Source organism: Meleagris gallopavo, chromosome 3 (assembly GCF_000146605.3).
Source record: "Meleagris gallopavo isolate NT-WF06-2002-E0010 breed Aviagen turkey brand Nicholas breeding stock chromosome 3, Turkey_5.1, whole genome shotgun sequence".
NCBI classification, from domain to species: Eukaryota; Metazoa; Chordata; class Aves; order Galliformes; family Phasianidae; genus Meleagris; species Meleagris gallopavo.
This window is the reverse complement of record NC_015013.2, coordinates 80,990,253-81,006,475: the sequence shown is the minus strand read 5'-3', so window position 1 is coordinate 81,006,475 and position 16,223 is coordinate 80,990,253. Positions and strand designations below refer to the sequence as shown.

At 41.8% G+C, this 16,223-nt stretch overlaps 1 protein-coding gene across 1 annotated transcript in view; it reads right to left on the bottom strand.

The window, feature by feature from the left end:
• Window positions 1-1,052: 1,052 nt before the first annotated feature.
• Window positions 1,053-16,223, bottom strand: part of DEPTOR (DEP domain containing MTOR interacting protein) — a 73,879-nt gene continuing 58,708 nt past the window's right edge. Inside the window, exon 9 of the mRNA XM_031552974.1 lies at window positions 1,053-2,551. Coding sequence (XP_031408834.1) covers window positions 2,423-2,551 — 129 coding nt within the window. The 3' untranslated portion in view covers window positions 1,053-2,422. The remainder of the gene's footprint in view (window positions 2,552-16,223) is intronic.

The following is a 16,223-nucleotide window of genomic DNA, read 5'->3' as shown; positions in this document are numbered from 1 at the left end:
TTTTTACAAAACACAACATTTCATTGCACAGATAATTTGAATACCTTTGTCATACTGAAGAGGGAAAAAACAAATTAAATCCTAGATTGCTAATCAAGCTGAGAACACAATATGAAAATTCCCATTAAACAGCAGGCAAGTAATGGTGCTCAGATTGTGGTAGAGACTAATGTGTCTTGCAAATGAAAACGCCATATCCAATCTGCAATACAATGATATGCAGAGATTTCTCCCTGCCCCCATTGCCACTCTTTACTGAAGTTGAAAGTGTACTCCGTAATGCATTATTAAGCTAAATTCTGACCCAGTTTCTTAATTATCTGTAAGCTACGGGGAACTTGCAGCAGAATATTAAGTAAGGCAAGAGATATAAGACAGGAGAATTCACGATTGTATTAGAGAGAATTAGTAATATTTTGCCAAGAAAATCGTTCATGTTTTAATATTTAACCTAGCCTAACTTGTAGGATTTACGTTTCAGAGAGGTACAAAGAGTATTCCAACCAAGCCACCAAAACAACGCAGGAAAAAGAGAAAATAAAAGTATTTGGGGAAGCACTACTGGATTCGCAAAACCAAAAACCTGTAGCATGCTGGTGTTTTTCTGGGACAAAGTACCTTTCTCAACCATTTCTTGGTAGACAGCTGTTACGATCTCATGTAACGTGATGTGCTGAACTATTTATTTTAGATGAACCGTATAATATAATCTGATAAGGGTTACATAATGTGTACAACAGTTTTGGGTGTGCACTAAGAATAAACAACTGCTAAATGACAACTTGGAAGGACCTTCCAAGCACATTTGAGCCTGGTAAGCATCAACTCAGTGGCTTCATTTATATAACTCCCTGCAAGGGGACATATTAGTGGAATACGAAGAGTTTCCCTGGTTAAAAATCAACCGTGGCTGTACTACATCTGAAACAAAGAATACATGGACTTCTACCTTCAAAGCTGCAGGCGTATGTGGTTTTGAAGATTTACTGTACCTATGAAGAATTACATAGAAGTGTTTGAGTGAGTGAAAAACATACTGCAGGAGCAATGTATTCAGTGAGAACAATTTTTAATATAAAATATATGTCAAAATTATTTGGGGGAAAAATAAAATACTTCCTCTCCTCCCCCGCCCAAGATGAAAGATTTTTGGTATACTCATGTAGAAGTTCAAGCTTTAATTGCAAAATTTAGACAGCAGAGAAAGATTGCAATGTATACCCAGAATTGTGTGGACAAGGATGTACATATTCAGCTCAAAGGTCAAAGAATGTCCATGGAGTCCAATCACCACAGGGTTAAGAAGTCACCTCGCTCAGCAGAACATAGAATTTTTATATATTATTTTTTTAAAGATTTGTTCCATAAATTCATCAACAAAGAAATGCTACAGTTTAAAAATGAGTCAGTTAAATACTATTTTTTATTAGTAATAGTGTCAAATGCAACTTGTGGCAAGTTTGTAGCTTGCAAAACATTGATGATTTGAAAGTGCTAATGAGCTTAATGTACATTGATGTACACAGCTTCAATTTGAAGTGTAATTTCTCTACTGGAGCACCTGGATGTGTCATTGCTAATGCTAACACAGCGAACTTCCCACCTCACCCCACTAAATATTATTTTTCTTCTAGGAATAAAAGTGTCTGAAAATTCTCCAAAGTGACAAACAATGAGACTGAGACACCTTTCCTTTCTGTATAAAGAAAACAAACAAACAAAAATCAACATTTTGTAGTTGAGTACCTACATCTGTGCTTCAGCATCTACACAAATTGCCTGATTTTCAAAGGCCAGATTGCTTTTCTTTGTAAAAGTAGCACATGCTCTCACACTTGCATGGTGTTGTGTTTTTCTTTTTGAATAATCACTCTGCTCTATTAGGCCCGAACATCACCCCACAGTATCCTCTACAGAACACGAACACATTTGTTTCACAGAGATGCATTCACAGCTCCTTTGTGTTCAGTGGCAATAAAGCCAGCAGTCACCCAGCTCTCCACGACCAGAGGATGTTTACCCACGTCAGTATGTCCCACACACCGTCTGTGACATCCTGGCTCACAATGTATGTGGCTCTTTCATCTTCTGAAGTGTCTGATCCAGTGGTGGACTGTGAGGAAATCTGCATGGCCTCTTAGGTGGGAAACCATTCTGACGGATGCAGACTGGCTGGAGAGACAACCCAAGGGCCTTTCCTTTGTCTTTGACAAGCAAAGACAAGTCCTTAGTGAAAATATGCTGGTATCTATCGCTCACTTCTTAGCATAATAACCAGGGCTATTATTGTTAAATGAAAGAGAAACCCCTTCCCCAAAAGCAAAATCATCTACTTGGACACAGAAAGTGGTGCCTCTGTGTGTCATGCTGCCTTGTGATTGGCTGTTTTCCCACAAAAACGTCCAGTAAAGATCTCTTCTTCTCAGGATTCTATTTCTTCCATCACTTCCATGACAATCGTTCGCGGGCCTGTCAGGATGAGGTTGCTCACTGTCCTGTAGTCCACATGGAGAACGTTGAGACCATTGACAGAGACAACAAATTGGCAAACCTATGGAGAGAGACAAGCAGCAAAAGTTGCATATTGTACTTTCTGTGTCTGGTTACTTACACACTTACACATCAGCCTTACTCCCTGCTGGGCATGCAAAATCTCCACAACTCTTTGTGCTGTCTTATTCAGTACTCTTAAGAAAAACGTATCCCCTTGAGTTACTTTGATGAATTAGTTTTCCTTCTTCTTTTTCTTTTTTTAATATATATATTACTGCAGCTTTGAATCCTGTGGCTTTTGAAGTCCTACATCATTTATTTTTTTCTGATAACAGTGCCATTTATATTGTGCTATGCAAACAACATAATCACTCTGCTCTATGAGGACCGAACATCCACCCCACACTATCCTCTACAGACAAGACAGCTCTGGCCATTGCAAACAGGCTGCTATCTCTAGTTTGAAATGATTTGGACAGCTCATGACAATCACCACTAAACGTGCACCATGATCCCAGGCCCAGGGCAAAGCCTGGGTCACCAGACGGTGTCAGATCCTCCACCAGTGCATACTGAACCCAAAGGAACCAAATTCCAGGATATAATACCATGGAAAATTAAGTCAGTACTAAGATGGATTAAAACGCTACTGTCAATTTCGGGAGATATTCCTCCCCAGATATCAATATTGTAAAAAAAGGCATCAAGGAAAAGAAAGATATCCAAACTTATTCCTCAAAAACATTGAGCCTTTTCTGGCTCTAATCATAATATCAGAGTGTTTATTTAAAAGGTCAAAAGTGTGTGAAGTCTAGATCTGTGTTTTTAATGATAAAAATAAAGAACCTAAAGCAAATAATAATACCATCCTGATGTTTCAGTGAAAACAATACATTCCTTAAAAGATTATCTTAAGTGATCTCAAGCCTGTATAAAGGAAGTCATGAGCAGCATCTCACTAGAGGAATTCTTATATTTTATAATTTAACTTTTTATATTTAGGCAGAAATGCAACACAGAAATGAGTGAGGGAAAGGTGGAAAACATCTCTGCCACCTTAGATGCTAGCCCTAAGCCAGACTTTCCCATATCATCTCATTTAACTTTTGTGCAACATCAGCTACCTTCCTCCTCAAGTAAAAAGGATTTAATGTGGTGAAATTCAACTTGTATTTCTGCAAAATGTACGGAATGCAGTTATCAGTGTTCCACTTAAGGAAAATTATAGAGGAAGCAAGGCCAATCCAAAAATGTTTCATCTGAAGTGCTACTGATGCTTTTACTCTCCGCTCCTTTAAGCCTATGTACAGGGTCAGCAGCAGCAGCCCCTAAAGGGATGGCAAACCTCTGTTTTGCACCTCACTCCATCAAATACAGAACTGCTCAGCAGATCTGAAGATATGAAGTCCACCTTCCTGGTAGCCTCAACAAGCACCAGAGTATGGCAGTCAGTTCTACCACTTGATTGCTTCCATGGCAATATGGCTGTATCTTTCCTATGCACTCCCATGCCATTTCAGCTGCAAACAGCACTGGGAAAACACTTCAGATTTTGCATGCATACAAAGTTTTCTGAATTTTAAGGTTTTTGACTGAAGAGGCAACCCATCACCCACTTCAGGGTGCCTCAATTAGCATTTGAGATGCATCTATTTAGTTTAAAATGCAAATTCTTGCAATATGTATAGGTGTCTCAGCTCCCAGCAGTATTTCCTAATGCTTTGGTATGACCTTCCAAGATTGTATCAAGTTTTATTGAATTATAGCTCTGGCTCCGAAACAATATTTTGTTTGATTTAAAACAGACCTGCAGAAATAACATTGTCTCTTCTGGCTTAATGCAGGTTTTGGAAATTGAGTGGCTGATATTTGTTTTGCTGCTGCCTATTCTCAGACTTCTCGAGTTACTGGAATCCTAATGCATGGGACTCGTGTTTGGCCAGGGGCAGGCATGTAGGCGTGTGATGGATAAATCTGCATTCTGGATCGTATGAGGGGTACTCAGGGGCCCTCAGGAAGGTTCTTGGCAGTGGAGCAGACCTTTCAGACCAGCCCGAGTCTCACACCAGGGCTGAAACTGTATAAACATGGATGGGCACTGCTGCAAAGAACAGCAATCCAAATGCCAAAGAGTTGCAAAAGACAAGAGTTGACATGGCTTCGTTCCCAGTGTGTTTGTTTTAATGGATGCTCTTAACAGTAGTATGGCAGTGGGCTGTAGGGGCTGAGAACAGTGTTCTTCATACCATCCTTTGTACTGGATCCAAGTGGCATTGTACTTGTAGTTTCACTATTTTTAACAGATAGGTTTAGATGCAAAAAAGTCCACCCAAGCCAGATGAGAAATGTAGAAAGGAGGCAAAAGTTGTAAAAGACAGCACATCTGCCCTAAAATTACACGAGATAAAGAGCCAGTCACCCTCGGGACAGAAAGCTCTCTCCATGGCCATCATTTCTCTCAAGGGCTGAATCTGCCCATTCCAGTTCACTCATGGGATGTGGATCCATTTGCTAGGTCCTACAGCCAGGACAGGGACAAAGGTTTTCATAATCCCGAACACTTTAAGGATGAGGGAAGGTAGCAGTGTCTTCAACTCAGCCCACTGTGTTCTCCCATCTTAGCTGTCCATCTAGAGCAGCAGCCAGGATGGGAAATGCAATCCAGCACAGCTTCATGCACATAAGCTACCACAAGTCCTGCCCCAAGCAAGACAGCACAGTGTGCTGCTCTCTTGGTAGGGATACAAAAGCAGTGATACCCAGTCCAGCTGACTATGGAACCCAATACTATCCCAGGAATTTTCATAAGGCAGCCAGCCAGTTTAGGAAATCTCAATGATTTAATGCTGCATTTTTAAAAACACATTTCAAAAAGCTCTAAGTGCTCAGCTCATAACTACAGCTGCTAAGGGCTTTGTAAATACAAACATGTACAATTTCTCTGTCAGTTTCCACACATCAGTAACTATAATAGATGATAAACTGAAGTTAAAAGAGTCTCAAAGAGCCTTTTATTGCTCATTTCCTTATAGCTCTCCAAGGAGCCTGACAGGAGATAAGCATCCATTTTTATCCCTCAGACTTCAAGAAATGACAAAGCCTGGAGTAAATTCCAACCATTTTGTTGGTCAGGATGTAATAACACAAAAAAACAGATAAGCAATAGTAGTTAAATTAGGTAAAATTGAAATTGAAAGACTTAATTTTTGTAAATTAAATTTTACATTAATAAACATTTATTGTTACCTATTTCTGTTTCCCACCCTGACATACACCAGCCCCCAGCAGTATGGACAGGAGGAAAGGTACCTATGCCTCTGTCTTCCTGTGTGTTTTCACTGGCTCATACAGAAGATTGAACCAAATCTAGATGTTTCCAGGAAAAGAAAAACTTCAGCTTTGGACTTAAATTTGACCAGAAAGGATCTAGAAACTTTCTGCTTAAAGAAGCCAGCAAAGATATGACATGTCATTCAGCAACAAACTAAAGATAGTGAAAAGAGGAATTATAATTACTGTTACCATAATTTTTAAGCATGGTAGTATGGAGTGAGAATCCTGCTGTATTGAGAGCTGCACAACCCTCCCTGTCTTCCCTCCATGGTATGCTTTGGCTGTCAGCCCACGCTTGGTTGTGCCAAGCTGAGGTGAGAAGAACCATGAGATGCTGCAGGCGGATGTCAGAGACCTGAGAGAGCAGCTTGGAGAATGGGATCTGACACATGAAGCTTGGACCAATGGACATATACAAGCTGGGACAAAATAGTTAAACAAATTATTCAATAAAAACATAGTATAGCTGTCAGTAATTCTTACCATCTGCCACAGGATGACCTTAATATTTATAAATGCTACTGAATGTTATCATAAGACCAGCAGTCACCTAGATCCCCAGATATTCAGGGGCTGTTTGTGGTACAGAGTATGGTCATCTGTCCTTGTGGAGCGAGGCCTTGATTTCTAGGCTTAAAGAAATATCCTTACCAAAATCCTTTATTATTTTAGGTACAATTAGAGGGCAGTAGGAAAGATCATAGAATCATAAAGGATGGAAAAGTTCATCTACTTCAAATGTCCACTTGCTACCAATATTGCCCACTACACCATGTCCCTAACATCATGAAGAACTCGAAATTTGGCTGAAGATTGTGAAGCTCTTTTGGATAGATCTAAAAAATGCATTTAACTGTACAGATCCAGTGAGAGCATTTGCAAATCACTAATGGCAAAGCAAGTAGCAGCCACACAGAGTCCACTGTCAGAGTGTTAGCATATCTCAAATCAGTCAGATAAGACTGTGGTTACAGTCACATTAACTGTATGTTCTATCAGATTTAACATTCCGCTCATGATTTGTAAGCACACTGATTTCAGTGTCAGATAGCTTAGGACATGCTTGCCTTTTATTTCTTCTTATGATCTGAGGTGACACCAGTGTCACACAGATAGCTTTGAGATGAACCATTCCCAAAACACATGGAAAAACGTGTTGGGTTTAGGGTTGTTTTTGAAACTTTACTAGCATCAAATACAAATGATGAATTCAAGCAAATGTAGGAGTTAGTTTCAAGCCTGGAAAATTCTTAAGCAATTTTCCTGAGAACTAAAATAAAAGCTTCTAAATATAACTTATTTCAGAGCTGTCTGAAGAAAAGTGTATTTTGACAATTTTACAGAATAAAATTGATAGCAGAATTTACAATGTAACTATTTCAGAATGAAAAAAATTAGTCCAACGGAGGTGGGTGTGCTTTTCTTCTTGCTAAAGAAAGTTAAAATCAAATCCATTAAAGAAATAGCCAGCTTAAATTTCTGTTATAGAGATATCCTCAATAACTATAAATAAATGCTTTATTTTTTCCTGTGCTACCAATCCTACAGGGACCAGGATCAGCTGGCCAATTTGAGTAGTTCAAGCTTATAATTGTTTCATGATGGTATTCTGCAACTTGCTGTGATCTTCCAGAAGAATAATTTGGGAAAAACTGGGAAAGCCATGCATTAACTATGTGCAATCTGTAGGTGAGCCCAGCTCAGTACTTGTCTCAGTCCATGTCATCAATGGACGTGATGTTCATTACTGGCATTTAAATAAATTGTGGCTGAAGGAGCAACGTTTTGCAATGGTCAGAAGCATATGGATGTCTTAGGCAGGATGCCCATCAAATCAAGCTCTTGATGCTTCTCAGTCACTTTTAATAACTCGAAACCCAGTCCTAAGATAGAAGCCTTCCTGGCTGATTCCTGTTTTACACCAAAGGCTATTGCAAAAATTGCCTGAACCAGAAAGGAAAAAGCTAAGTAAAAAAGAAAATATATTCTTTACTTCACTTGTTTAAAAAGGCAACAGATCCTCCTTCGCTTTTGTTGTTTTGCTGACAGATTTCAGCAGGAGCACTTCACTGCCATGAGCACACAACATCTGGAATTCAGCATTTCAGCCTTCAGCAAGGCAGAAGGGGACAACCATGTTTCCAACACTTTGAAGCCAGAGCTATGCCTGAAATGTGTTTTTCCCTCCCTTGCATTGCCCCAGCTCCACCAGGGATGCTGGGAGCTCCCATCTCTTCCTGCTGTCCATTCTCCTGAGCAGCAAATGGACAACAAGATGTATGTTTTAAATCAGATTTAGATATGAAATATAAAAGAGTTGCAAAACGAGGGAAAGTGAAGGCTATCTAAAGCTATTATTTTGTCACAGAGGAACAAGATGTGACACTGTTTTCACTTATTGCATTCATCATTGAAAACCAGTTATTTACAAGCAGAAAACACGCAGGCTTGTCATGAGTCAGTGGATTTCTTGAATAACCCCCTGAGCTAATTACTGTATTATCATCTCCCAGCACACAGCCAGGGTTTGGTACACAAAACACGTGGTAACATCACCAAAGAAAGAGATTTCCTTTATTTAAGGATTAAGAACCAATGAAACCAGTGGCAGATGCACGCTAAGGCAGGAGGATTAACTCCAGGGAAGTCTGAGGCCACAGAGCAATGGTGGAACACGTGGGTTTGGGCTTCTCTTACAGCCCTACATACACAGCCTGCATAGGTGCTGGTACAGGTGCTCATCCTGCACCACCAAGCACAGGAATAGCTGTGTGCAGCAAACAGCCCAGCCTGTGGAGATGCTGAGTTTGCTGCCATGGAAGAGCAAAAGCGACTCACCTCCTCAATAACCAAACAAAGATGGCACTGACATATTGCACACACTAACCTTTCCATTGGGACACAGGAATTAGGAAAAGAGATGGAAATCATAGGTCCTACATTTGCATTTAGGTTTTGTCTTTTTTTTTTTTTCCTCTTAGGAATTCATACATTCTTGCTAGAATTAATGAACCAAATCTGGATGCTAACATTTCAGATATGACTGCATGGCACCGGAAGGTTAAGAAAGAGCGCAATATCCTCTTCAACATGGCTGAGGTTATGGTATGAAACAGAACAAATTGCAGCTGTGTGCTCTGCTCTGCAAATATCTCTAGCAAATATGTAATTGGCTGTAGAGTGGGTTGTGTGGGAGTAGGCAAGTGGCCAGGCCTTGCATAAACACGGGATTTTCTCTCCAGAGAGACACATTTCTTCTCCAATCCTTACACCAGTGTTAAGCTGGCTTTCTGTCCCAGCACTGCGAAAGAAACTGGTTACCAGGAGAGCATGAGATGGCACATGGCAGAGAAAACCAACCACATTATAACACTGCAAACAGAACCATGTAACTCTGGCTCTGCACCTCCATCTGTGGCTGCTGTTCATATGGATAGTTTGCTTGAGCAAAGCTACAGGCTACCTACAGATTAATTCCTCTAGTGGGATGTTTACAGAAAGCATAACGCTTTTTTGGAAACAGGAAAAAGGACCTGATTTTTTATAGCATTCCCAACTCGTATAAAAAATCAGAAATTAAACAACATTGATATAAAAACTAATTTAAGTGCAGATCCTTAGAGTCTAATCAGTGGCCCTAATTAGACAGTGGTGGCAAATGGCCAATCCAGCCTGAGTCCAAGCAGGACATCTCCATGGATGAAACAGAGCTGGACCGAGCTGCAGAAGCAAAGCAAACCAGCAACTGCATCCTTAACTTCATGAGCATTTTTACCAGACGAGCCATGAAAATGTTAAATAACTCAACAGCTGAAGGCAGGTCTGGGTGAAAGACTGCGTCATTAGCAAAAGCATAGGATGTCTTAGCTTAGAAACAGTTTCTTTTTATGCTTGAGTCTTTATATCTACGTGACCTTGATATCTACACTTATTCTAGAGGTATAGCATAGATGAGCTACAGAGCTAGAAGAAAAAAAATATTTGATGAGTTAAAAACTTTATTTATTAGTTTACTTGCAAAGTCAAATGTAGTTGGACCAAATGTTAGACCGAGCATAGCTAGTTTAGGGCCCATATTCATTAAACAAAAATAGACCCAGTCTCAGCCAGACAAAGGAATGAAGGGCAAGTAGATCTGTTGAGTATTCGTCGCACCCTCCTTTAGTGGGACTGCAATGAACACGAGTGGTCGGCGCCATTTGAGGCAAACAGCTGCTCTCTGTTTTCATGGACAACAGTGCAATTGTTTCTCCATGTGTTCGACTAGCTAAACAGAGCCCCGGCTTTAACGCAACATGTTTCCCTAATCATTTGCTTACAGCAATAAAGGAAGCCAGCTTGTGTCATGAAGAGGAATAAAAAAGCACAGTGAGAAGGGCAAGGAAGACAGCTGCACACCCCAAAGAAGCCAGGCACAAACACTGCAATGGCACAGTCAGTGCAGCATCATCAGAGGACCTCTTCAAGGCCCCAGTGGGAAAGGGTATTGCCACCAAACCCAATAAACTGCTCTTTACTATGAGAGAAAAAGGAGTTTAAAAAGCCAATGTTTTGCTGTACTGGGATCTTATTTTATGTCTTTTTATAGGCTTACAAAAGCCTTTCTTTTAGAATTTAGCCACTCTGCAGGAACCCAGAAGTGGGTTAAGTTTTTGAGATAAGTCCACTCCTCAGAGAGCCCTGGCTGCCTAGGAGTAACCTGCAAGATCCTAAGAAGGCTCCAGCAAGGGTAAGATCATAGATGTTCTGGCTGGCACTAAATCTCACCATTAAATGGGCTATAGACCCTGCTGGAATTTGAAAGCTGTATCAAAACACAAGCACAGCACTGTTTCACCGTGCAGCTGAAACCAAGGCTGCTTTCTCTCTGTCTGAATGGCTACAGCTGTAAGACTTCAGAAACAATCAAGGAAGCACTATCATAAATGCATGGTGTTCAGATATGGTGTCTTATCCTGCCGTAAGACTCCACTTACTCCAAAAAAGGATTCTTAAACCTACTTTTTATCAGTGTGACTACATTTAGAAAATACACTGACCTCCAATTATGAAACTATACACAATTTTTTTTCTGAATTGTATCTGTTGTTGATGAAAAGAAGCCAATGTGCAGATGCAAGTACAGTAGGTCACTTGTTGCCCAGCAGCAGTTTAGGTCACCAGCCTACGAACACAGTCACTGCTAATGTTAACTCCAGCAGTGTTCAGGTAGAAGAAAGAATTCTGAGATATTATGAAACTTTCCATATTTTGCATAAGGTTTTGGTTGTTTTAAGGAAAAAGAATCGTATTTTATTACGTAGTGAAACTCCCTCTCTGTGTTAAAAGAGTCTTTAGAAGAAAACAGAGTTATTGGAAATGTAATAACTTCTCATGATTTCTGTAGACCAAAATTCATATCTGGGGTAAGCCAGTACTAAACCTGTAAGTTAGGGGGGAAAAAGGAAATTTACTGCTAAAGATGAAATTTATACTGAAAAAAAGCTAAACCAACTCCTTTTACATAGTAATTCCCGTTTTCTTAATTCTTGTAGTAGATTAACAGTGTCTCCAAAGTGACTAACATGGGTCCTGTTCTTCAAAAGCAAGACTAAAAATCAACGGAACTGAGAATCACATTAAAAATTCTCTCTTCTCATTTGTGCAGGGAAGTTTGCAGTTTACATCATGTCGGAGCAACACTGGAGTACTTCTTCCACCACAGAAAAGGAATAAACCACACCAAGCAGCTGGTGCAGTAAAGAGACAGAAGACAGACTGCTTAGCAGCTCATCAAGTCCTGCACTGGGATTCCCACTGACAAGGGAAAAGCAGGATTGTTAAGAAAACATTTCATGATTTCAATCAACCTAAAGCGAGTAAAGGGGTCCAAGAGAGCTGGCTGCTCTTCAAGAAGGAAGTCTTAAGGGTGCAGGAGCAGGCAGTCCCCCTGAGCTGCAAAATGAGCCGGCAGGGAAGAAGACCGGTGTCGATGAATAGGGAGCTATTCTTGAGGCTCCGGGAGAAAAAGAGAATCTACCGCCTGTGGAAAGAGGGACAGGCAACTCAGAATGAATACAAGGAAGTCATTAGGATGTGTAGAGGTGAAATCAGAAAGGCATTGAAGAAAGGCCTGAATTTAACCTGGCCGCTGGGGTGAAAAGGAATAAGAAACTCTTTTATAAATACATTAACAGTAAGAGGAGGACAAAGGAGAATATCCACTCTTTGCTGGATGAGGCTGGGAATGTGACCACTGAGGATAAGGAAAAGGAGGAGGTTCTGAATGCCTTCTTTACGTCTGTCTCTAAAAGTCAGACCAGTTATCCTCTGGATACTCCTCTCTCTGACCTGGTAATCTCGGCTGGGGAGCACACTAACCTCCCTGTGATTCTGGAAGAAACAGTCAGAGACCTACTACTCCAACTGGACTGCCACAAGTCTACGGGACCAGATGAGATCCACCTGAGAGTGCTGAGGGAGCTGGCGGAGGTGATAGCCGAGCCGCTTTCCATCATCTATCAGCAGTTCTTGTTGACTGGTGAGGTCCCAGAAGACTGGAGGCTTGCCAATGTGACTCGCATTTACAAGAAAACTCGTAAGGAGGATCCGGGGAACTACAGGCCTGTTAGCCTGACCTCGGTGCCAGGGAAGGTTATGGAGCAGATTGTCTTGAGGGAGATCATGCGGCATGTGCGGGATGACCAGGGGATCAGGCCTAACCAGCATGGGTTCATGAAGGGCAGGTCCTGTTTGACCAACCTGATCTCCTTCTATGATCTAGTGACCTATCTGGTGGATGAGGGAAAGGCTGTTGATGTGGTCTACCTAGACTTCAGCAAAGCCTTTGACACTGTCTCCCACAGTATTCTCCTGCAGAAGCTGGCAGCCCGAGGCTTGGATGGGTACACTCTTGGCTGGGTAAGGAGCTGGCTGGAGGGCCAGGCTCAGAGAGTGGTGGTGAATTAAGTCCAGCTGGTGACCGGTCACGAGTGGTGTTCCCCAGGGGTCGGTGCTGGGGCCTGTCCTCTTCTTATTGATGTCCTGGATGAGGGCATCAAGTGCACCCTCAGTAAATTCGCAGATGACACCAAATTGGCTGGGAGTGTGGATCTGCCTGGGGGGAGCGAGGCCATACAGAGGGATCTGGACAGGCTGGAGAGCTGGGCTGAAGCTAACAGGATGAGGTGTAACAAGACCAAATGCTGGGTCCTGCGCTTCGGCCACAACAACCCCAGGCGACAGTACAGGCTTGGGGCGGTGTGGCTGGAGGACTGCGTAGAGGAAATGGACCTGGGGGTACTGATTGATGCTCAGCTGAACATGAGCCGACAGTGTGCCCAGGTGGCCAAAAGACCAATGGCATCCTGGCTTGCATCAGAAACAGTGTTGCCAGCAGGAGCAGAGAGGTGATTGTTCCCCTGTACTCAGTACTAGTGAGGCCGCACCTCAAGTACTGTGTCCAGTTTTGGGCCCCTCACGGCAAGAAAGACATTGAGGCCCTGGAACGTGTTCAAAGGAGGGCAACAAAGCTGGTGAGGGGTCTGGAACACAAGCCATATGAGGAGAGGCTGAAGGAGCTGGGAATGTTCAGCCTGGAGAAGAGGAGGCTCAGGAGAGACCTCATTGCTCTCTGTAACTTCCTGAAGGGAGGTTGTAGTGAGCTGGGGGTCGGCCTCTTCTCTCGTGTCATTAGTGATAGGACCAGAGGGAATGGTTTCAAGCTACGGCAGGGGAGATTCAAGCTGGACATTAGGAAGTATTACTTTTCAGAAAGGGTGGTCAGGCACTGGAATGGGCTGCCCAGGGAGGTGGTGGAGTCGCCGACCCTGGGGGTATTCAAGGAAAGACTGGATGTTGTGTTGAGGGACATGGTTTAATGGGAGCTATTGGTAATAGGTGAACGGTTGGACTGGATGATCTTTTAGGTCTTTTCCAACCTTGGTGATTCTATGATTCTATGATTTTATGATTCTAATTATCAAATTCAGCAGCTAGCTGATAAAACCACTGAAGGAAAATACCAACCTGCCTCAGTGTTTTCATGCTGTAATTGAAAACAGATGGCAGCTTGTGTAATTTATGCTTTTCTACAACCAGTAACATGTTGGGATAAGATAAGAATTCTTAGACTGAATTGCATCTGCTTCAACAATACCATATGTTAGTGCACAGTATAAATATTTATCCAAATCTACTTCATCTTCTCATTTAAAGCTCAGTCACATGAGATAGTAGAAGTACCCTTTGGATACCTTAAATTAGTGCTGAAGCATCTTCCTGGTGCTTAAAGGGTTAGAGCCACAGCAACAAACACCAAGGTATTCTTCCTCTCCTAGGTTTCATGGAGAGGTTTAAATTGGAGGCAAGTTCATTGTAGCTTCCTTTCAGAAGGTAAGCTTCTCTAGCTTCAAGCTCCTACCAGGCTGCCTTCGGGAGTTATGAAGAATTTTCTCACCTGTGATATCAGTCCTCTCTCACTTTTCCCACTATTCTGTAAAACACTGGAGATTGGCCACAGCCAGAGATGGGCTATTTTTTTCCAAGGGGAATAAACAGTGGCAATTTTTAGAATTTTTAGACTGGCTATCTTGTCAAATAGCTGAGCCATCACCTTTTCAGTTTGAGGTCAGGCTGGCAAGGGCCATGGAGCAGGTTTTGTGTTTTTCTGACAGCCCAGAGTTCATTCAACATGCTGAGAATTTCACAGTTCAAATTTCTTGCTATTGCAGGAATAGAAGACATTGGCAGTTCCTCTGATGCCACATGCTTTTCACTCATCTCTAAGCTGGCACCTTATAATGTGTAACTTTTAGTTCTTTTTGTTGCAGGCCTGTAATACGAGGGCTGCTCTGAAAGTAATGCCTCCTATTTTATTACATTGGTCCATAACATCAGAGGTGAATGTTGACAATATAGCAATAGAGGCTGAACCTTCTCCCAAGTGTTCCATTACATGTTGTTGTTGTGTCACAAGGGCAAGTTGAAAAAATGGCCTCTGACATGTAAGAGCATATGATGCAAAGGGATTTCACTGAATCCCTCCATGTGGAAAAAAAAGAGCATCCACTGACATTTATCAATGTTTGCTGGACATCCATGGAGACCAAACAGTGGACGTGAGCACAGTGGTGCAGGTGGGTGGTGCGTTTCAGCACTGGTGACAGCAACAGTGAGTTATCTCCGCTGGTGCAGACTTCTACGAATGCAGCATGCAGATTGCATTGTTGGTGAAAATGCACAACTAATGGTGGTGGTGACTATATTGAAAAATAGAGTTTTGTAGCTGAGAATTTACTCTACCAATGTTCTTTTCCTCCTTGTATCTGTGGTATTTCCATGGAAATAAATGGAAGGCATTACTTTCGGAGCAACCTGTGAATTTTTTTTACCATGGCAGTATCTGGATTCTGAAAACTAATCAGACAGTGCCTATCTGAGTAATGGACTTGATAGCCCCAACAGACCCTGACAGCAATTACATTCCACAAAACAGTGGTTACTCAATAGCACTTGAGATTTGGCTCTTAGCCTGCCAATGAATTCATTTGAGAACACGGCCTTGAAATAATCACTTGAGAATGTAAAAGATGATGGCCCAGACTGAAATTTATGAGGATGACCTCTTCACTCTGCCAGTTTTTAAAGATCAGCAGCAGACTGAAACGACCCTGTCCGTATCCCAAAACCCTCCAAGCAGAAGCAGTATTGGTGACCAACTAACACATACACCCCAAAACCTCCTGCTACTAACTGAAAGGAAGAACTAGAGTAGGGTAAAAAGGATTGAGTGGCCATTGGAAATGTATGTGATACAAAGACCTTACGTGTAACACCTATAAATATTATTTGTTTATTATCGATCTAAGCAGTTAGATATTCTTTAGCGTTCTGCAAAAGTTAAAACGGGTCAGTGATTTCTCCAGCCAAAAGGACAAACAGACCATCAGCAAAGTTAACAGTAAACTTGTCTTCTTCCTAGGCCACCCACCACGCTTGGGTTGCTACACAGCTCACACTCTGCTGCAGTGATGGCACACCAAATAACAGTGTGTAACGTACAACTTCAGTCATCGGTTTGAAGTCAAGCCTTTTCAAAAATAGCTTTTCAAAAATACTTGAACCTTAAAATGAGAGATTAGCTTAAAGAATAAAAGTGAGAAAAGGGGGACAAGAGTTCTCCTCACAACAGCTGGCAATATTTAGCAAAGACCTGAATTTTGCAGCCAGCCAATCAGGAACATTAAAGCAACCTTGGAACCCCTGCTGTTCCTGTCTTCCCTTCTCAGTCTGCTGACGACAGCAGACAGTAAAACAGAGCTACAAATAACTTGGACGTGTGCATTGCAACACTGATTCTTTTCATAGCCCCATATCGCCTCCAGCTTCTGCTCACTAATGCGCTTACAGCCGTTACA